Source organism: Typopeltis vanoorti, chromosome 6, assembly GCF_054136105.1.
Source record: "Typopeltis vanoorti isolate ZY-2024b chromosome 6, IOZ_Tvanoo_1.0, whole genome shotgun sequence".
Taxonomy (NCBI): domain Eukaryota; kingdom Metazoa; phylum Arthropoda; class Arachnida; order Uropygi; family Thelyphonidae; genus Typopeltis; species Typopeltis vanoorti.
In genome coordinates this window covers 83,299,557-83,323,000 of record NC_143554.1, presented here as the reverse complement: position 1 = coordinate 83,323,000, position 23,444 = coordinate 83,299,557, and the positions used below count along the sequence as shown (strand labels likewise).

General features: G+C 33.3%; 1 protein-coding gene across 5 annotated transcripts in view; it reads right to left on the bottom strand.

The window, feature by feature from the left end:
- Nucleotides 1-22,915: 22,915 nt before the first annotated feature.
- Nucleotides 22,916-23,444, bottom strand: part of Dpck (Dephospho-CoA kinase) — a 118,011-nt gene continuing 117,482 nt past the window's right edge. For all 5 annotated transcript variants that reach the window (XM_090394962.1, XM_090394963.1, XM_090394959.1 and 2 more), the window contains one exon: nt 22,916-23,255. In XM_090394962.1, the coding sequence (XP_090251088.1) occupies nt 22,979-23,255 (277 nt within the window). In that variant the 3' untranslated portion in view covers nt 22,916-22,978. The remainder of the gene's footprint in view (nt 23,256-23,444) is intronic.

Genomic DNA, 23,444 nt, shown 5'->3' with positions numbered 1-23,444 from the left:
AACAACCTTCAGAATATCTTGCCACCTTCTTGATATTTATTTGCTACATTCTTTCCAAAGTCTTCCCATGAGTTTTGTTTAGCTGGTTTTACATAGTTGTTTAGCTTTCTTACATTTTTCTCTGTATTCTCTAAGAGCACAAGCTAACCTATTTGCCAGGAACTTTAAATATGCTTTCTTCTTTTCCTTCACTATCTCTTTAATTTCCTGTGTCCACCATGGAGTTCTGATTTTTCTATCCTTGTAGACAACCTCACCACATGCCTCTCTGGCTGAATCAACTAGTGCTTTCTTCAAGGCTTGCCACTGAATCTCCAAGGTTTGATTCCCGTTCTCAAACTCTTTCATTTCTTCAATACTGTTCGTGTATTGAAGCTCACATCTGAGAGCTGTTCAACTTTTATTCGCTTTAAAACTTTCTTAGATGTTCTTCTTTTCAATATGAAATTCAATTTTATCTTGCTCAAGACTAAATGGGGATCACTTCAAATTTAAAATCCTGTCTACACCAGTTTGTCCTGCATCAGGGAGAAAAGATCATTACCAACAATGACATAGTCAATGAGACTTTTCTTATTAGTTGCCTCTTCTGTCCATCTGAATTTGTGCATATTTTTATGTCGAAACATTGTGTTAGTAATAACCAGTCCATGTCCTGAGCTGAAATCCAACAGTTATTTACCATTATTATTAGCTTTGCTCTTTTCTCTAAATTTTCCCAAAAGTAATTTTATATCTTTCACAATCATTTCCTGCTCTGCTATTTAGATCTCCAACAAGGAGCAGTTTTCATTGTGTCAGATGTTTTCTCTAAAGCCTCAAAAATATTCCTCCACTTGTACCTTAGTAGAACCTTCTGTGGGGACCACAGGCACAAATAAGTCTCATTGTCCAGTTCCCCATTCTGATATTTGCCCACATCACTCTACTTGAGACTGTCTGCCATTCAAGAAGATTAGCCTCATATTTAGTGTTGAATACTATGGCTACTCCTTCTTTTCCTTGATTGTCATTGCCTGAATATAACATTTTGTATTTATTTCTCAGAAAGATCTCAATAGATTTTGTCTCTTTTTTTGTTTCAGTCATCCCCCATTATGTTGATCTGGTACTTATCCAATTTCTCAGTAAGCTCCATTTCTTTTCCATTCGGGTCTTCTTATGTTAAGAGTACCAATCTTGAACTCTGATGTTGAGTTTTAAGATTTGTTCCAGTACCTGACCTTTTGCTGTTTGCCCAAGTTCCCTGGAAAAAACAACGGGGTGGGTCACCAAAAGTTATCAAGGTATCAGAATTAGTCAGTTGCTTCATAAATGAGAATGATTTTAACCAGAGAGAATTCATAGATTCGGTAGATGATTTACTGGTAGGTAAGTAGTCTGGAAGTGAAAGTAACAAATCAAGAGTAGATAATTATATTCATAATACAGGTGAAAAAGCTCACTTTTTGATGGATGAATTCAATAAGAATTCTCATAAGCAATCCTTTACTTGCTGTATTAGAAACAGGTTCCGATTTAAATGCTGATATAAAATTTATATATAATTTTGTGGTAAGAGGTTGGGAATATTTTATGTAGGTTAGATCACAAAGTTATTTTTTAAATGTTTTCCTGGAGAAGCTGATAAATGATCTAAACAAAGCTTTATCACTGGGTTATTATAAAGACTACATCAAAAAATTCTCTCATATTAGTTGCTGAATCAAAAGTTAACTTCATTAAAATAACATCCACATTTGACAGCAAGGAATTCATGGTCAAAGCTATGGTAACTAATTATATTCTAACTATATGCATCTGTGGATTTGTTTGAATAAGGTCATAAAATCCATCATTTTAAAATATTTAAAAATGACCCAAGGAAAGTTATGACAACTGACTGATTGTAAGGGTAAAGAATGTTCCAAATATTAAGCTACCCATTGGTAGTTCAGTTAGCAGCAGAACAGTGGACTGTAATAGTGTGCCATCTAGGCATCTATAGGTGACTGGTTCAAATCCAGCTCAAAGCAACATTATAAGAATTAATAATAATTTTATTACTGCAAATATTTCAGCCTGAAACGAACAGACCATCAGTGCAAGTTCACAAGGTGATGCACGAACAACTGAATGTTATTCCTTTTTTACATCTGAGTCACCTGACGTGTTGGAGTAACACCATACAGTGGGTGGTTACAAGATAAAAAATTAAATTTTAAAAAAATTACATAAATGAAATTACAGTGGTAAAGTAATTGGATCTGCAAGTTACTACTTGTCATTTATAAGACAGACCCTCCCAAACGTTTGCAAAGGAGACAGTCATTTTGAATTAAGTTTAGATGGGGTAGAAGCACTTCAGCACTGTTTACAACCACCACTCAAATTTAAACTGATACCAGTGTAACAGGTGTGCATTGTTCTTTAAAAGATACTTGTGCCATGAGAGGTGAGGTTTCTTTAATTAACATAAAAAAACACAAGGAAAGAAGTAATATTTATTTAAAGCCATATATTTCATCCTGAATATTAGAGATCATTAGTGACAACAATAGTTAATTACAAAGTCGAACATGAACAATGGATTTGAAAAAGTAAGACCCCCCCCCCATGATGTTATACATGAAATAAAGCAATGGCATAACTGAGAGAATATTGCATTATTAATTATTCATTAACTGTATTAAAAAAAAATCATACAGAGGAGATTTAATAAGTATATTGTGGAATTAAACTAGGAATGCTATGAGAATCCATTGACAACCATCATTTTTTGAGCTTAGCTAACAGGATACATGGTGGGGGGGGGGTACCTTAAAAAAAAAACTTAAATGATATGTAATTAGAATTTTGGACAGTGAAGTAAAGCATCGGTGCTTTCTTTGAACAAATGTTCAGATTTATACTGGCATCGATGAAGTAAGTGTTTCACCATAGAACAGTATTTCTCAACCTGTGGTCTGCGATGATGGGACAGGTGGTCTGCAGGCAGACTTAAATTAATTAAATAAATATATATTTTTTAATTATCTAAACAAATTAAAATTGAATTAGTAAGTAAAAATTACTGAAATCAAATGGAGACTTTAAAAAAAAAAATATCGTCAGAATGTTCAAAGGCGGAAGCAATAAAGCTATATTGTTGTTCATTTCACTCTTTTTATCATTCGTCCTTCTGCCGCTAAATTTGTAACGGCAGAATGACAATAATAAAAGAGGGGTGAAGTGAACAATAATATAGTTTTATTGCTTCTGCCTTCCCTTGCTGCTTTGTCAGATTTGAAATGAACATGTGTTATCCGCATTTCAACCAATGGCTTGTTGTTTATTGAATTTTATTATCGATGGCTTCCCTGCTTCAACCAAGGATCTTGAAAAGTGCTAAGTGATACTTGGACAAAGCGTGTCCTGAGTTACCCCCAGTATTATATATTTATATATTTCTCGGAAACGTTTTTTAATAATGGAAAAGGCTTAGAACTAGGACTTTGAAAAGAAGAGAAAATTAAACAGGTTGTTTCTATGGTCAAGGAAGTAGCTCCATTATGATTTGTTATAAAACAATGTACCTAATATGAATTAAACAGGCAATGGTAACCCTAATTGTGATACGTGTGTTGTAACAGCGAAGAAATCTGACACTATTAAAGAAGAAGAAACAAGCAGTTCAAAGAAAAAATACAGTAGGAAATATAACAGTTCATATTTAGAATTTTGGTTTACTTGGTGTGGAGATGAAAGTGAACAGAAACCTCAATGTGTTTTGTGTTATGAAGTGTTGTCGAACTAGTGCATTAAACCTGAGAAACTCTGACATTTAGAAACTAAACATTGTGATATGAAAAATAAGCCAATTGAATTTTTTCAGCAACGCTTAGGGACATGAAATCATGGGAAAGATATAGTTTCGGCCATGGATTCCATTAATAGCAAGGCATTGGAAGCATCCTATCTCTTAAGTTTGCACATAGCGAAAACAGGAAAACGTCATTCTATCAGGGAAAATTTGCTACTTCCAGCTATAAAAGATGTGGTAAAAAACGATGTTTGGCAACAAGTTACTAAAAGATGTTGATTTGATTCCTCTTTCAAATGACACTGTCAGTTGCAGAATTAATGACATGGCAGGTGACGTAGAATCTCAGTTAATTGAAAGAGTTAAGAAGAGCCCTTATTATGCGTTACAAATACACGAGACTGATGTTACAAGTGATGTGCAGTTAATATGCTACGTAAAATATGTGCATGATAACAATATTCATGATGATATTCTGTTTTGTAGAACTTTGCCATCCCGAACAACTGGAGAAGAAATATTTCACACTCTCAATAATTACATAATACACAAAGGGATCTAGTGGGAAAAATGTATAGGCTTTTTGTTTGGATGGAGCTCGTGCTCTTACAGCCATAATGGGGTTGTTTCTATGGTCAAGGAAGTAGCTCCGTTATGATTTGTCATAAAACAATGTACCTAATATGAATTGGGTATAGGGAAGCGTTAGCCTCCAAAGGAATGCCGCCAGAATTTAAAACTGTGCTATATAACGCTGTAAAGCTAGTTAATTTTATTAAAGCTCGACCGTTAAATAACAGGTTATTTTTCAGTATTCTGCGATGAAATGGGCAGTGAATATATACAACTTTTGCTTCATTCTGAAATTCGCTGACTTTCCAGGGGCAAAGTACTAACAATGTTATTTCAATTAAGGGACGAAGTTTTATTATTTGTAAATGAACGTAATTCTGATTTTGCATCACTCCTTGACGAAGCATGGTTATCAACACTATCCTATCTTTCAGACATTTTGTCGAAGTTGAATGAACTAAATCTCTCCCTTCAGGGAAATTCTTTAACTGTTCTTGATGCCTACGACAAACGAAAGGCATTTGAGAAAAAACTGGTTTTATGGATTAATTATGTAAAAGACAGACAATTTGCACCTTTTCCAACATCGGAATCCTTTTTAGTGGAAAATTATATTTTTGTTGAATCTGCGTTTCTGGAAAGTGTGTGACCACCTCAAAAATCTGAAACGGAATTTTGAAGCATATTTTCCAAATAACTTTTATACGAAATTTCTGTGGGTTCGCGATCCATTTCAGGCTTGCAGTCACGAGAACGACCTTTCATTATCGAAAAAAGAACAGTTGATTGAGCTTTCAAGTGACAGTGGACTTAAAATGCAATTCTGTGATCTTGTTTTGCTTGATTTTGGATCTCACCTTGAGTGAGAAGTGAATTTCCAATTATCTGAAGAAGCACTGATAATCGTCATGCAGTTCTCTAAACCTATCTTTGCGAGAAAGGATTTTCATCGCTCCTTCAAATAAAAACAATATACAGAAATCGTCTGTGTGTGCTGATCTTCGACTGAATTTGACCAATATCGAGCCAGATATCCAGCAACTCTGCAAGGGCCGAGAAGCTCAACCATCTCATTAAAAGTAAGTAGTAACATAATTAGATCATATTATTTATTTGTTTAATAAAAATTAAAACGTTGTTCAATGATGATGCACTTATAATCGTTTACTTCCAATTTAATTAATTATATTTCCATATGTATTCAAAACATGCTTTTAGATTTATTATGTTATAAATGGCACAGTTTTTCTGAAATGTTGGTAATTCCTACTTAGGTTTTTAAAAAAATTGCAAAAAGTCAGTTAAAATGACGTATAGGGAAATAAATTAAAAACATTGTTTATTTTTGAAGTAAAATTTTAATTCCAACATTCTAAAATGTTATTTTTCTTGCTTTTATGTTCGCAAAATCGTCGATGACATTGTTGAAGTCTGTTTCATCACTCAGTTGCTGTTTTATAGACAAGATTTCTTAAACACCAAAAAAAAAAGTGCCGCCCAGTGCGGAGGGTGCTGGGAGATGGGGGGGGAGATCCCCCCTCTACCAGCTACTACTCTGCAACTTAGTGGTCCATAGAATTGCTTTTAGCATTTTACTGGTCCTTGGCTTTAGAAAGGTTGAGAAACGCTGCCATAGAATATTGTGGTCTATATCTGTTCTAAATTTGGTTATTCAATAATTAGATGAATCAGTCAAGATTTTTACTTGCATACCGAATAACCAAATTTTTAGCACATCTATTGAAAGCTCAGATTGGTAACTCCCACTCGCATAAAAAAAATCTTCTGATTTCTGAGATAAAGTGAAAAATGTTTCCCCTCAATCCACTGATGTAACGATTAGCTTTGATATAGAATCTCTTCCCTAATGTTCCTCTTGAAGATGTACTACATCTACTTTCAAAAGCATTTACACAAGATATAATGAAATTATTCGACTTTTGTTATGAACTCTGGATATTTTATTTGTCAAAATAAGTTTTACAGTCAAGTTGAAGGGACCACAGTGGGAAGCCATCTCCCCCCACATTCACTAACTTTTATTTAGAATATTTAGAAGTTTCCTTTTCCCGTTTGTACATTCATGCTTAATTTTGGGTTCATTATACAGGTGACGTTTTTGCTATCTGGCCACATAATGAAGAAACATTGACTACTTTTTTTATCTAATATAAATGATCTACATCCATGAAGTAAATTTACTTACTGGAAATGGGAAAAGACTACAAATTATCCATTTTACATATTCTACTCCTCTGCTCACCAACAGGTGAATTAATTACTTCCATTTATTGCAAATCAACTTTCACCGGATGCTACATCCACTAGCAGCTCATCATCCTTCACAGAAGACTGGAATTATTACAACTTTATTATGACATGCTCATACTATTTGTTCCTATACCTCAACTACTACAGCAGGAACTCTTAAACATCAAATGATATATGAAACTCAATGGATTCTCAGAAAGGACCATGCAACAGCTTTTGAATTCCTATAATCCTAGCTCAAATAACAAGGAAACAAGGTATGTCGGGTTCTTAGAACCCATTTCCAGAATTCTAAAGAAATACAATTTAGTGGCTATTTTTCTTTCTATTTAATAAATTATCAGCATAGTTTCCATCTTTAAAAGATAAATGATCTCCTCTGATTCTCCCTGGTATCTACCATGTTTCTTGTGACTGACACTGTTCTAACCTCAGACTTGGACACTCGTTAGAAAATTGAATACAAGAAACACCAATCTTATATTAGCAAACGTAAACGAAATTTGTCTTGGCACAGCACTTACATACATTGATGAAGTAAAAATTATACTTACATTGATGAAGTAAAAATATAAATTTGAAATCTTTGAAAAAAAGTGCTGAGGCCGTACTTCACTGAATGTAAATTGGAACCACTACTTCTGTATATCTAAGATATGGGAAATCTTATTCTAATCACACATCACTAAAGTGTTTCTTAAGGCTCCTCTATCCTGTTAACTAATATCAATCAATGATAACTGTTAATGGATTCTCATCATGGCATTCCTAGTTTAATTCCATAATGTACTTATTAAATCTCCTCTGTATGATTTTTTTTAATACAGCTAATGAATAATTAATAATGCAATGCTCTCTCAGTTATGCCATTGCTTTGTTTCATGTATAACATCATGGGGGGGGGGGGTCTTACTTTTTCAAATCCATTGTTCATGTTCGACTTTGTAATTAACTATTGTTGTCACTAATGATCTCTAATATTCAGGATGAAATATATGGCTTTAAATAAATATTACTTCTTTCCTTGTGTTTTTTTATGTTAATTAAAGAAACCTCACCTCTCATGGCACAAGTATCTTTTAAAGAACAATGCACACCTGTTACACTGGTATCAGTTTAAATTTGAGTGGTGGTTGTAAACAGTGCTGAAGTGCTTCTATCCCATCTAAACTTAATTCAAAATGACTGTCTCCTTTGCAAACGTTTGGGAGGGTCTGTCTTATAAATGACAAGTAGTAACTTGCAGATCCAATAACTTTACCATTTTAATTTCATTTATGTAATTTTTATCTTGTAACCACCCATTGTATGGTGTTACTCCAACACGTCAGGTGACTCAGATCTGTAAAAAAGGAATAACATTCAGTTGTTCGTGCATCACCTTGTGAACTTGCACTGATGATGGTCTGTTCGTTTCAGGCTGAAATATTTGCAGTAATAAAATTATTATTAATTCTTATAATGTTGCTTTGAGCTGGATTTGAACCAGTCACCTATAGATGCCTAGATGGCACACTATTACAGTCCACTGTTCTGCTGCTAACTGAACTACCAATGGGTAGCTTAATATTTGGAACATTCTTTACCCTTACAATCAGTCAGTTGTCATAACTTTCCTTGGGTCATTTTTAAATATTTTAAAATGATGGATTTTATGACCTTATTCAAACAAATCCACAGATGCATATAGTTAGAATATAATTAGTTACCATAGCTTTGACCATGAATTCCTTGCTGTCAAATGTGGATGTTATTTTAATGAAGTTAACTTTTGATTCAGCAACTAATATGAGAGAATTTTTTGATGTAGTCTTTATAATAACTCAGTGATAAAGCTTTGTTTAGATCATTTATCAGCTTCTCCAGGAAAACATTTAAAAAATAACTTTGTGATCTAACCTACATAAAATATTCCCAACCTCTTACCACAAAATTATATATAAATTTTATATCAGCATTTAAATCGGAACCTGTTTCTAATACAGCAAGTAAAGGATTGCTTATGAGAATTCTTATTGAATTCATCCATCAAAAAGTGAGCTTTTTCACCTGTATTATGAATATAATTATCTACTCTTGATTTGTTACTTTCACTTCCAGACTACTTACCTACCAGTAAATCATCTACCGAATCTATGAATTCTCTCTGGTTAAAATCATTCTCATTTATGAAGCAACTGACTAATTCTGATACCTTGATAACTTTTGGTGACCCACCCCGTTGTTTTTTCCAGGGAACTTGGGCAAACAGCAAAAGGTCAGGTACTGGAACAAATCTTAAAACTCAACATCAGAGTTCAAGATTGGTACTCTTAACATAAGAAGACCCGAATGGAAAAGAAATGGAGCTTACTGAGAAATTGGATAAGTACCAGATCAACATAATGGGGGATGACTGAAACAAAAAAAGAGACAAAATCTATTGAGATCTTTCTGAGAAATAAATACAAAATGTTATATTCAGGCAATGACAATCAAGGAAAAGAAGGAGTAGCCATAGTATTCAACACTAAATATGAGGCTAATCTTCTTGAATGGCAGACAGTCTCAAGTAGAGTGATGTGGGCAAATATCAGAATGGGGAACTGGACAATGAGACTTATTTGTGCCTGTGGTCCCCACAGAAGGTTCTACTAAGGTACAAGTGGAGGAATATTTTTGAGGCTTTAGAGAAAACATCTGACACAATGAAAACTGCTCCTTGTTGGAGATCTAAATAGCAGAGCAGGAAATGATTGTGAAAGATATAAAAATATTTTTGGAAAATTTAGAGAAAAGAGCAAAGCTAATAATAATGGTAAATAACTGTTGGATTTCAGCTCAGGACATGGACTGGTTATTACTAACACAATGTTTCGACATAAAAATATGCACAAATCCAGGAAAACATAAAATAACTTTGTGATCTAACCTGCATAAAATATTCCCAACCTCTTACCACAAAATTATATATGGATTTTATATCAGCATTTAAATTGGAACCTGTTTCTAATACAGCAAGTAAAGGATTGCTTATTAGAATTCTTATTGAATTCATCCATCAAAAAGTGAGTTATTTTCACCTGTATTATGAATATAATTATCTATTCTTGATTTGTTACTTTCACTTCCAGACTACTTACCTGCCAATAAATTGTCTACTGAATCTATAAATTCTCTCTGGTTAAAAACATTCTCATTTAAGTGAAGCAATTGACTAATTCTGATACCTGGATAACTTTTGGTGACCCTCCCCCCCCTTACACACAGTACTCTACACTATTCTAGACTGATTTATTATTATTAGCAGTATTTCTTAAACCTAATATTACATCTGAAACTTTATTTTGCACTTCGTATAGTGGACATATGTGTGGCAGTCATCACATCAGACCTTCCCACCAAAATAATATTTCTTTAGAATTAACTGCCTGCATTTTTATTTCTTGAAGATTTTCTCCATCATTTTACATTCTGGTTCCAATAAGAATACAATTTGATTGGCTAAATGTCAAATTACTAACCCATCCTCGTTCGTTCAGTATTGCCTAACAAGGTGTACCATGAAAAGTGAATTGGACATCAGGACAGAAGCCCTGGTCAGTTCTCCAAATTCCTCTAAAGGGTATGTGGAGGTCTCGTCTCAGTTATACAGCTTTAGCTATTTATTGATTGATTTCAGCTCAGGATGTGGACTGGTTATTACTAATACAATGTTCCAACATAAAAATGCACACAAATTCACATGGAGAGAAGAGGCAAAGAATAAGAATAGTCTCATTGACTATGTTATTTAATGTTATTAATGATAGTGATGTTTTCTCACTGGTACAGCACACTAGAGTGTACAGAGGATTTGAAATTGGAAGTGATCACCATTGAGTCTTAAGCAGGATAAAATTGAATTATATATTAAAAAGAAGAACATGTAAGAATGTTTTAATGTGAATAAAAGTTGAGCAGTCCTCAGCTGTGAACTTTAGATTAAAATACACAAACATTATTCAAGAAAAAAATGAAAGAGTTTGAGAACGGGAACCCAACCTTGGAGATTCATTGGCAAGCCCTGAAGAAAGCACTAGTTGATTCAGCCAGAGAGGCATGTGGTGAGGTTATCTACAAGGATAGAAAAATCAGAACTCCATGGTGGACACAGGAAATTAAAGAGGCAGTGAAGGAAAAGAAGAAAGCATATCTAAAGTTCCTGGCAAATATGTCAGCTTGTGCTCTTACAGAATACTGAGACAAATGTAAGAAAGCTAAACACTGTAAAACTAGCTAAACAAAAGTCATGGGAAGGCTTTGGTAAGGACAGAAAATAAATATTAGTAAGGTGGCAAACTATTTTGGAGGCTGTTGAAAAAGCTCAGAAATGGAGGATGGAGTGCTATAAAAAGAATTAGAGATGATAAACATGATGAAAACTAAAGAATTACTGTAATTACTCCTTGATGTGTGGAGTAATTACAGTAAACCCTCGATTTAACGGACAAAATTTCCGGTTCGTATCTCACATGAAAATTAACACCCTGTTAATTTTAAAATGCTTTTAACCAAGATTTGCTTATAATTAAATTAATAGGTTATTTTTGGTTATTAATTTCCTGTTATTTTTAACAAATTTTGAATAGGCCATCATATGTTGGAAAAATACTATAGTAATTTAGCCGACATAAATGAGTCGCTGCTCATAAAACATGTTCGGCAAATTATTAGGACTTGATGACACCAATCACACTGTAATTCGTTCTTTTGTCGTGTGGTGTGACTTTCTGCGGCAGTTTTATTACACACATTTTCGTAATTTTAGGAAGTTAATTATAAAAAAAACAGCAGAATTCAAAAGTTCAAATAAAAACTTGATAGTTTTTTCAAAGCAGCATTACCTAAACCAAGCGCCTCAACATTGAACATTAACTTATCTAAAAGTGTGAAAATTGTGTGTAAAACAATTTTTTGTTATTGCAGTATAATGTTAGATATTATTTTTCAAAAATCGTGATTTATTTAACTGACACCCCTTAGCCCCTATTAGTCCATTAAATCGAAGGTTTACTGTACTTTAAAAAATTGCTAAATGAAACAAGCAGTGATAGCACAGTAAAAAAAAACACTTAACAGGGATGCAGTCAGGAATACATATCCATACTTGAAGTGTATACAGCCATCAAAAGTCTGAAATGTGGAAACATCAGGAGCAGATGATATTCAACCAGAAATGCTCAAGTAAGGAGGTATAGAAGTCTTACAATGGCTGCACTTGCATAGTTCAGAAGATCTGGACAGAGAGATGAATTCCAAATGATTGGAGTAGACTCTCATATATATAAACGGGGAAATAAAACAACATGAGAATTACAGGAGTATTTCCCTACTGAGTGTTCCTGTAAGATTTATGCAAGTATACTTGAGAAACAGTTGAGAAGGATTGTGGAATGAAAGCTTGGTGAAACAAGCTGGGTTCAGGCCAGATAGAAGTTGTCAGGATCAGATTTTCACTTTATGACAAATAGTCATAAAGTGAAAATTTTCTGGATTTGTGCATATTTTTATGTCGAAACATTGTGTTAGTAATAACCAGTCCATGTCCTGAGCTGAAATCCAACAGTTATTTATTATTAGCTTTGCTCTTTTCTCTAAATTTTCCCAAAATATTTTTATATCTTTCACAATCATTTCCTGCTCTGCTATTTAGATCTCCAACAAGGAGCAGTTTTCATTGTGTCAGATGTTTTCTCTAAAGCCTCAAAAATATTCCTCCACTTGTACCTTAGTAGAACCTTCTGTGGTCCCCACAGAAGGTTCTACTAAGGTTCTACTACTTAAATACAAAGATCTGTATTTAAGTCTTGTAGACCTGCAAATGGCTTGGGCATCAACTCAGACATCCTGAAGTCTCACCTTTTTTGGAATCCATCCTGTACAAACCAGAAGATGACAATTGCAGTAGAGGAAGACCATGCAAACAATTTTGGCAATACATATGTGAAACCATCAGTAGTCTGAACTGTAAAACTCCATCTGACAGCCACCAGTTAGCTCAAGATAGAGAGACTTGGATGAAAATAATTTGCAATATTTAATTTTTAATGTAAATCTCTTTCCCTTTTCACATTGTGAATAAACTATGCCGATGAGACCTTCAAAAGGCATGTGACAATGTGCCAAGAGAAAAGCTATTCAAAATGCTACAGTTATATGGTGTTAATGGGTATTATATCAAACAATACTTCGTTTTTATTTGAGTTGTAAGTCAGCAGTTAGAATTGAAGGAAGTACATGTTAAATCTGGTGTCAGACAAGGATGTACATTATCCCCTCTGTTATTCGTTATCTATGTGGATCACATTATGAAGGAAAGTGGTATTAAACCTGATATCAAAATTGGAGATGTTAATCTCAGCTCCAGTGCCTTCTGTGGGTAGGAGGGCCCCCCCCTTGTGCAAAACTTTTTTCAGCGCCCCCATAAAATAAGTTTCCATGAAAAATTTTACTTCGTTAAAAGTACAAAACAGTTTATAAGCATATAAAAAAAAAAATAAAATTTATTTAACAGTAATAGAACATTGTAATCACTGAAATTATTAATAAGGAATTTTTAATAATAAAAATTTTCAAAAATGTTTATTCCTTAATATATATATATATAAACAAAAATTACTTTTATTTTAATATAAAAAGAAATATTACATAACAAAGATAATTTGGAGATATGCTTTTAACTATATAACAATTAGTATAAATGTAGATTTATTTTACATATTTATATATGTGGCGGCTAAAGAGCTGCCACAAAATTTTTAATAATATCTTTAATGTCTAATGAATCCATATTATTATTTTCAATTGATAAATCTGTTAGATGCTTCCAGACATTGTTGACCGCAAATAATTTTTTATTAGTTTCAGTTTTGAAAAACTTCTTTTCCCTGATGCTGCGGATATTGGTAATGTTAAATAAATACGCATCACAGTATTCAGAAACGTGTTGGTTAATTTATTTTCGTATATATAATTTAAAACATCCCGAGGAGCCGACTCTTTTTTAATAAAACATTGCAAAGTTTTTAATTCCTCAAATAAAGTCATACCATCAATATCGCGATTGTTGGAATCTTGATTGTCGCTCAGTTTTAAGTGCAAATCTTTACAATGTTTCATTAAATCTTCATCGCCCCAATCTTTTAATTTGCTAATGTCTCTTATAACTTTAAAGTCCTCGCTATGTTGTTTTAAGAGTATGAATCTTTCCATGACTGAAGTTATTGTCGTGTCTAAAATCGCAAAGAATTAAATTTATTTTAAAATTTTGTTTAGGATCATGCGTCGTCTCATCTGATGCTTCGTAACCAAATGTTTTTGTTCTTTTGCAAATGTCTGGAAAAATAGGATCAATGTTAAGATCATTTGCTATTTCTTTTGCAGTTCTAATAATATTTTCAAAATATTGGTCTGTTCGGCGAGTATTTATTCTTGTATAACACAATCAAGATTTTCTGTAATTTTTCCTATATCAAATGTCAGATTTTGCATTATTTTGCTTCCAACATTTAAGAGATTTAAGATTTCTTACCAAACATGAACAGAGCAAATAAATTTAAACGAATAAATCTTTGAAATTAAGTTGTCTGTCTGAACTCTAGAATCGATATCTTTAGTTTCATCTTCCGTAATATCAAAAAGAGCCTGGTAAATTTCCTTGATATTATTTTTAAGTGGCTTTATTGCTTCTACTCTACTTTCCCACCTAGTAGCAGAAAGTGGCTTAAAATTTACAGCACGAATATGTTTTTTTAATATAGCCCAATGCTTCACAGATATTGAAAAATAATTATATAATTCCTGTATTACCCCCCAAAAAATTTAGCTTCACAGGATATCTTAGCTGCATCATTAACTACCAAATTTAATGAATGAGCAGCACACGGAATAAAAAAGCCCTTGAATTTATTTCAAGGATTTTTTTCTGCAGTCCATTATGTTTGCCTCGCATATTTGAACCATTATCATAAGCTTGGCCGCATAAATCTGAAATGTTAACATTCAATAATTTTAAATAATTTTTTATAAATTGAAATAGTCCTTACCCAGTGGTATCTTCTACAGATTGAAAACCCAAAAAAGGTTCATGAATTTCTGCTATATTTGTATCTTTAATTTGATTAACAAATCTAATAACAATAGATAATTGTTCTGTGTGGCTTATATCCAGAGTAGTGTCAAGAATTAATGAAAAATATTTTGCCTCTTTAATTTCTATAATTTCTAAAATCTTTTGTTTTATAGCTTCAGAAATTATGCAGATGATTTCATTTTGTATTTTATCACCTAAATAATGAGCAATGTTCCTTTTTTGTGATGTTTGGATGCGATGCAAGTGTTCTGCCATTATCGAATCAAATTTAACGACAGTTTCTACTAACTTTAAAAAATTGCCGTTATCATTTTCCAAAAGTTTTTGTGAAGAACCTCTAAAAGCTATACACTGTCTTGATAAATATTGTATTATGTAGATTAACCATTCTCTAACAGATTGCCAATGTTTTTTCTCAGTTTCCTATAATCTTTGTTGTGTTCAATCAATAGTGCATTTCTTAATCAACGACATTTTAATTTCGCTGTATTTTGAACAGTTTTTAATGTGCGCAGAACTTGTCTCATGTATTTTTAGTATATGATTCAAATGTTGCCCATCATTACAACCGTATTCGTTATTAAGTTGAGAATTTTGGCTACCAATTATTTTGCAATAATAACGAAACCGAATTTCGCGATTCTGAATAAATTAAATAACTATGTAAAAGTTTTTCTCCATTTGCAAAGTTCGATAATAGTATGAATCGGAAAACTTGTGGCCAGATTCATCTTTGACAGACTCTTTATTAACTACTTGACATGGGCAATGCTCAGCTAAACAATCTCTAACTTTGGTAGTTATATGATTCGGCCAAGTACCTGGATCATTAACATTAAAATTTAAAGTTTCGTGTTTCACTGAATCAGCTGTACTTAATGTTTAAATTCACAGGAAGCACTGATCAAGGTAGAAAATATTCCAAGCAATCTTATTTCGGAGTTTGAACTTCGAAGATATGTTAATGTTAGAATAAACAAACAAGTATGACTACTCTTACCAGATACAATCTTCAATACATCAATTAATTGTGAGCACACTTATGAATTAACTTATTTACGTTAGCGGAACACATTAATAAAAATTCTCCAACGATTTAACTGAACTACTGTTAATCGCGCTTCACTACTCTAAAAAAAACACATCAATAAAGCATTGATATCCTTCCTTGTTTACTTTTCTCAAACTAGTTAATCTCAATATAATTCTTCTCAGGGCAACATAGAATTAAGACATAATCCTAGACTAACTGGAACTAATCAGAATTTTGCATTGAATGTCCAGTTCTTTATTTATCCGGTTACGGCATTAATCTTCCTTTACAACACAGCTGACTTCACTTGCAGCTAAGTATATGATTCACTATGTTTTGGCTCACTTCTAAACACTATTCTCATGAATTTCTGCCCTAGAGAACTTATAATTTTCTTCCACTTCCTTTGCTTGTATCCTACCCTCCTTCCCGCTCCGCAAAAACTTCCTCTCCTCTATCTAATTAAAATCTTATATTACTTTTCCTCTCCTTTCATTCCGAAGGTCACGCTCTCTTCGACTCGTGCTTGTTTATTTCATGCGTCTCCATGACAACAAATGAACGCAAACATTTCGCTAATGTAATACAATGCTCTACCACTACATAAGTGATTACATAACGTTAAATTTTCACAAATAAGAATAAACAGAATATTTGAGCTACTTAATCAGCTTTTTCATTACGTATAGAATTAATTATAATAATACTTTTCGTTACATCATATATATATTTTAGTTATTATAAATTCTGCACATATTATTGCTTAAATAATTAATAGTAGGTTAAGTTTAGAATAAATATTTAAATAGTAATCCTAAATTAAGGAATAATAAATAATTTTTATACAAATCATGATTAATACATAATAAGCAATGTTAAATGTGAATGAAAAAAAATAAATTACACAACATAGTTTCATTCACAATTTAACACTACCCCGCATATATATAAGGGATTTTTATCTATGGTCCCTCAGCTGATTAATATGTTTATAATTTATAAACTATTATCTTGAAAGAGTAATTATTTGGACAATAGATCAAGTGTTAACTAATAAATATTTATTAAACCTACTAGTTTCACCAAACTTTTGCTGTTGGCATCTTCAGGGTACAAGCACTTTGGTTAAAAAACATTATATATACAAATATGAATAACTGTAAAATTCTAATGATTATAGTTACAAACTAAAATAGCATTGAACATGAGTGATACATGTATTGCGTGTACATGATTCAGAAGAATAAAATTTCAGAGTCAGCATAGTGATGAACAGGTATTTCCTCACTGACATTTATCCACTTGGCCATGTTTTCTTGATGCCTATTTAATATACCTTTGGTATATTAAGTAGGCTTCAGGTCCCATAAAACACTTTCATTGCATGATCAAGTGACTTGAGAATTTTCTCCTCTGGTATGTGAAATCCTGTAAATCACTGCCAAGATTTTCAGTGCTGATGCTTGTCTTCTCCCAGAAACTAGCAACAAACCAAAGCATGTATTTTATGTTAAATTCTTTAAATGTCTGTAAGCTTGCAGGATACATTTAGTAAACATTTCTTTAAATGAAGGATGATAGAATTCTTTACCATTTCATATCCTAAACAGTTGACAAACCCAGTATCATTGTAGAGTATCTGATAACTCGTTCAGATACACCACATTTTATGTATAGATTAGGTAACTTTTATTAAGCAATCTTTAAAAAAAAAAAAAAAAAAAAAAAATTTAATTGGGATAATTAAACATATGCCTTCCCCCTCAGTTTCATAGTAATGTAACAGTTTCTTTTAATACTCAGTTGCAAAATTTAATTTAGCATTATAATTAAATTCACTTGTTTTTATCTCTACTCTTTAAAGAGCATCAAGAATTATCTTAAAAAATCCTTTGTAAAATATTATTAAAAGCGTTACAAACTCTTTTAATAACTAGTTTGTTATAATCATTAAACTTTGACATTTTATAATGGCAACAGAGACAGCACATTGGAGTTTGCGATTTTCATAGTTCAAGAACTGCACTATATTTTGATCAGCAGATATCAAGAAACTATCATTATTTTACTTTAATAGAGTGAAACTGTTTTTCTTACCTGAAAATTTATTTTAATGTTTCATCCTACCCATACAAGGAGAGCAACACTGAGTATACCAGCAGTTTGAAGCTGCCACTTGCATTCATAGACAGTTGAAGCATCAATAAAGCTAAGCAACAGCTGTTTTGTTTGTTTGTTGTTGCTGAAGATTGGAATTAGAACAGAGGTTCCTGGTAAAGAGTTATAGGAATGTAATGTATTTGGACACCTATAGATTTATCTGAAAGAATAAATACTTTCAAATAGTGTATAACCACCAGAAGATAAACTAGAAGGCCTCTAATTGTGTTCTTGTTTTAGAAGAATGAACAGCAGATCAAGTTTGGGGAGAGAGCAAATTCCATTCCTAATTTTGGTCTAGACAGTGTTTGTTTATTTAACCTTCTTTTGCTGTCAATAGATGAAACTGAAATCAGAGCTTTTATTTTAAGCAAACAAGAAGAAAATTGTAATATTCGCACAAAAGGATCCAAATTCATGTATTACAGGATTGCTTAGAGAACTGTAAAGCCAATAGCCTATTCTAAGTATTTTCTCTTAATGAATAACTTTCTGGAGTAGGGTAAAATTACCGAGGTAGGATAAGAACCTTTATTTGCACAGTGTTAATTTTGTGCTAGAGTGAGGTGACTCAATTTTTAACTGAATGCATTGAAAGAAGGCTTTACAAAAAATAATTTTTCTTTGTTAGAGAATTTTTTTTTTTTCATTCCTGAAATAAAATGTGCAAGTGAAAGAGAGTATATCTCTTCTTATTATTGTGCTATCTTCTATCGAAGGTCAGCGACCATCTTGGGAAACAAACTGCGGTCTTGTGCTAATCTGAACAATTGTGCACTGCTCTTTCCTGTCCACGTCTTGATGTTGTCAAACCATGATATTCTTTTTCTTCCTCTAGTTCCTTTGCCATCAATTCTTCCTACCAAAATAGTTTGTAGAAGTTGGTATTTGCTGTTTCTCATGATGTGGCCAAGATATGATGTTTTTCGTTTCTTGATTATTTGTACAAGATGTTTAGCTTTGCCAATGGATTTTAAGACCTCTTCGTTGGTAATTTTTTCTGTCCATGATATCTTTAGCATTCTTCTGTATAGCCACATCTCAAAGGCTTTGATTTTCTTGATGGTTGTCGCCTTCAATGTCCATGTTTCAACTCCATAGAGCAGAATAGACCACACGTAACATTTCAGCATTCGGCATCTGACTTCCATGTTTAGGTCTTTATTGCAGAATAGTGTTCTCATTTTCATGAAGGACTGCCGTGCAACTTCAATCCTTGTCTTTATATCTATTTCTGGATCCCACCGTTCATTAAGCCAACAACCAAGATATTTATATCTTGACACTTGATCAATATTTTTCCCATTGAGTGTCAGTTTCATTGATGAGATTGGATGTTTGCTGATGATCATGTATTTTGTCTTGTTGATGTTTATATTTATTCCCATTCTTTGGCTTTCTATGTATACTCTGTCAATGAGTTTTAGGAGATCCATAATGTTATCTGCAATTAGCACGGTGTCATCTGCATATCGTAGGTTGTTAACAATCTTTCCATTTATTGTGATTCCCTCTGGACATTCTTCCAATGCTTTTTTAAAGATTACCTCTGCGTATATGTTGAACAGGAGTGGTGAGAGCACACATCCTTGTCTCACTCCTCTTTTGATGTTAATATCACTGGTAGTAATGTTGTCTAATTGAACGGTAGCTGACTGATTCCAATACAGATTTGTTATTAGTCTTATGTCTTGTTCGTCTAGCCTTATTTGTTGAAGGACTTCTATTAAGTTAGTGTGTCTGACTTTGTCGAATGCTTTTTCAAAATCTATGAAACACACAAAGACAGATTTCTGTTTTTCTATGCATTTTTGTATCAATATTTGGGTACAGAAAAGGGCCTCTCTAGTACCATCTCTTAAGAATTCTTTTAAAATGAATTTTATGTAAATAATTATATTTGTATAGTTATTTTAATTGAATGATGATTCTTTATGATTATGATCCAGAGAATTTTAAAAATAGGGTGTGACACTCTTTGGCAACTAGTATAGGTAAATATGACTTCTCCATTAGTATCACCACATCTGGGTCCCACTGATGAGACCTCAATAAAGGTCGAAACTGGTCTGGATAGTGGCCCTTCCCTTAATGCATAGCATTATACATGTCCCCAAGGAGATGTGCTTTGCATTATGGGAGATACTAAGGAAAGTGATGAGAACTTATACCACCTTTACCATGAGTTGCCCCAGTCCTGAAAGTACTTCAGGTGCAAACTTTGTTTGCTTACACTTGGATAAAGGATAAAACCCAATATATTAGTATTACAATTATGTTCTTGTTGAGAGGCTTATACGCTGGTTAAACATGATAACTAATATTTAAGGAATTCACAGCGTATACTAGAAATATAAATTAAATAAACTTTAATATATACTTTCCGATATTTCGGCAAATGTCACGTTGCCATCTTCTTGGGAATTTAATACAAAGACACGTGCACACAAGTACTAATAACGGTTATTAGTACTTGTGTGCACATGTCTTTGTATTAAGTTCCCAAGAAGATGGCAACGTGACGTTTGCCGAAATATCGGAAAGTATATTTAAAGTTTATTTAATTTATATTTCTAGTATACGCTGTCAATTCCTTAAATATTAGTTATCATATTACAATTATGTTGTCTCATTTAACAGACAAAGATAATTGAAAATAATATGATATTTGAAAAGTTTTGGGAAACTTGAATTATTTTAAAGTTGATAAATACATTAGAAAGGAATCATAAATACTTAAGTATAAAGAGCTAAAAAGCTTCATTTCGGCAATGAAAACATTACTTAAATTAAGGGGATATTAAATCCCACATAGTTTTAAAACCGAATAAGAAACTCAAAGATTGGAATCAGAGAGTTTCTTGCCGAATATAGTAAACTATAAAGTATCGGCGACACTAGCGTTAGCCAATGCAAGTGATCCTAGTACGTAGTACAATACCGGACGACTCGTTGCAAAGGTGGGAGAAGTTCAGATCGTTATTCTTAGGTATTTTCCATAATGTAAAAACACATTTCCTAGGAAATGTATGCTGTTATTACATTATGGAGGGAGGTCACTACCCAGACCGGTTTCAGCCTTTTTTGAGGCTTCATCAGTGAGTAGCTAGACCTAATGCCAAAGTGTATAGCGAAAAGAACTTATATACTCTGCGAACGAGTTTTCCAAACAGGTGCAACCATTAAGTTAAGTATAAAGAGCTAAAAAGCTTCATTTCGGCAATGAAAACATTACTTAAATTAAGGGGATATTAAATCCCACATAGTTTTAAAACCGAATAAGAAACTCAAAGATTGGAATCAGAGAGTTTCTTGCCGAATATAGTAAACTATAAAGTATCGGCGACACTAGCGTTAGCCAATGCAAGTGACAACTTATATTAATACTTATCACAAGATATGAGCCTAACTGATGTTTTTTTTCTGGGAAAGAATAAGACAAAAACACTAAGGAAATACACACACACACACACACTCTCTCTCTCTGCTTGGAAAGAGTCACAGACCCCCCCCCATGGGCACAGTGCCATAATGAGGCACGTGTTTGTAACTGGCATAAATTGGAGGAATATGATGCTTCCAAGTCAGTTTAACAGTGGTCTGGGTGAAATGGCTGCGAGAAGGGAACTGAAAAAAAGCTGTTGTGATAGGATGCTATGTTGCAGGCCTATCTGTTCCGAAAAACTGTTGACAAATTGGGCCATCCAAGACAACCAATGAGATGGAAGTGCAGGGAGTCAACTGCAAGTGCTACCTGCAGTAGATGACTCACTACATGCAGCGAATGTGAAAGAATAGTATGTAAAAACAGTCATTTGTCAGCTGACATGTCGAATACAGAGTTCCAGACATTGACTTGAACACAAATCTGCACAAAGCATTCAGAACTGAGGCTCACAACATGGGTTTCCATGATAGGACTGTAATATACAAACCCCACATTACCCAAATCAGTGTCATGTACAGTGGGACATGGAAGCTTGGAAAGCTGCATTATGGAACGACAAATCGCACTACACCCTCAAATGCCTGGTGAATTGCTCTCACCAGCGTGCATAATCCCAACTGTGAAATTTGGAAGTGATGGTGTGGTTCTGTTTTTCCTGGTCTGGCCTCAGACCGCTGTGGTGACACGAACATTGAACTCTGAGAGTTATCTGAACAGTGCAATGTTTCCTACTTTGTGACATTCCTATGGAACTGACCATGCTCTCTTTGAGCAAGAAATGCACCGTGTTATAACGCTGCTGCAACTGTGTGGTTCGTGGACATGAATGTCAGCACTCTTGACTAGCCTCCACAGAGCCCTGATCTCAACCTTATTGAACATCTGTAGAATGAACTGGATCATCTGATGAGGCTGCAGGACATCTTCCACACAACAGTCCAGAACCCTCATTACATGTGTACATAGTTCAAAATTCCCATTGATTGCTCTCATATGCTTATGGAAGGTATGTCCTGTAGGGAATTGCTGCAGTCATTGCAACAAAAGGTCCTATATCTTATCAAGATGGGCATCATGGTTGTTTGTTCCTCACATTATGATCTGTTGACTTCTTTCCGAGCAGTGTATATGTTCCACATTTTAAACACTATACATATCACACAGTTTCTGCATGGAAACATGTATAGTTCTTTCAATACTACTACTACATTATCTTGAATTGATGTGGATTTGTGCTTGTGTGACACTAACACCGTGAACTGGACCTTAGTTAAATGCAAGCAAAATATGCTAAGAATCATTCAAAATCAAGTGCAGATGTAAGCAATCAAACCACACATAACTGCTGTGGTGGTGAACCATTCAAGTGGTTGCAGGAATTTCAAGTTTACTCTCATAATTTTGTCTAGATTCAAGGTACTGCACCATCCACTGCTGGAAAATTGATGTTTGTATTAAGATTGATATGTTACTAAAGCTGGCTTCATGATTATTCTGTTTAAATTTCAGACAAAACAACTGTCATATTTATATAAAATGTATCTTTTATTTTTAGTATGAAATTAAAAACTTATACTTTGAGTGTAAGTATACACACTATCATCTGATGATACATTTCAATAGTAACCAAACAACACTAAACATAATTAGTGCAACTGCAAATCTAACTTTCCAATGGGCATAAGACTTTTGAAGTTCTTTCACTATAGTTTTTAATTGCTGATTTGTGTAATCCCTACTTCCACTATTGTCTATTACATATTCTGCCAATTTGCACTTGTCTTCTAGAGGCATCTGAGCATCAATACGTTGCAAGGCATTCTTCAGAGGGATATTATCTCGTCCCATTAGTCTGTCGATCTGTTCTTCACGTTTGCTAAAAAAAAAAGAAAAAACAATTACTGGTCTTCAAACAAAACTAATCAAAATAGTTTCACTTCATTTCTAACTGCAGGAATTACCTATTATATTTGTTGGTGTGAATAGCATATGAATTTCATTTTCCAGTGTTAGACCAACACACCTCACACAACAGATTTGAAGTGACTCGAAAAAGTTCCATGTT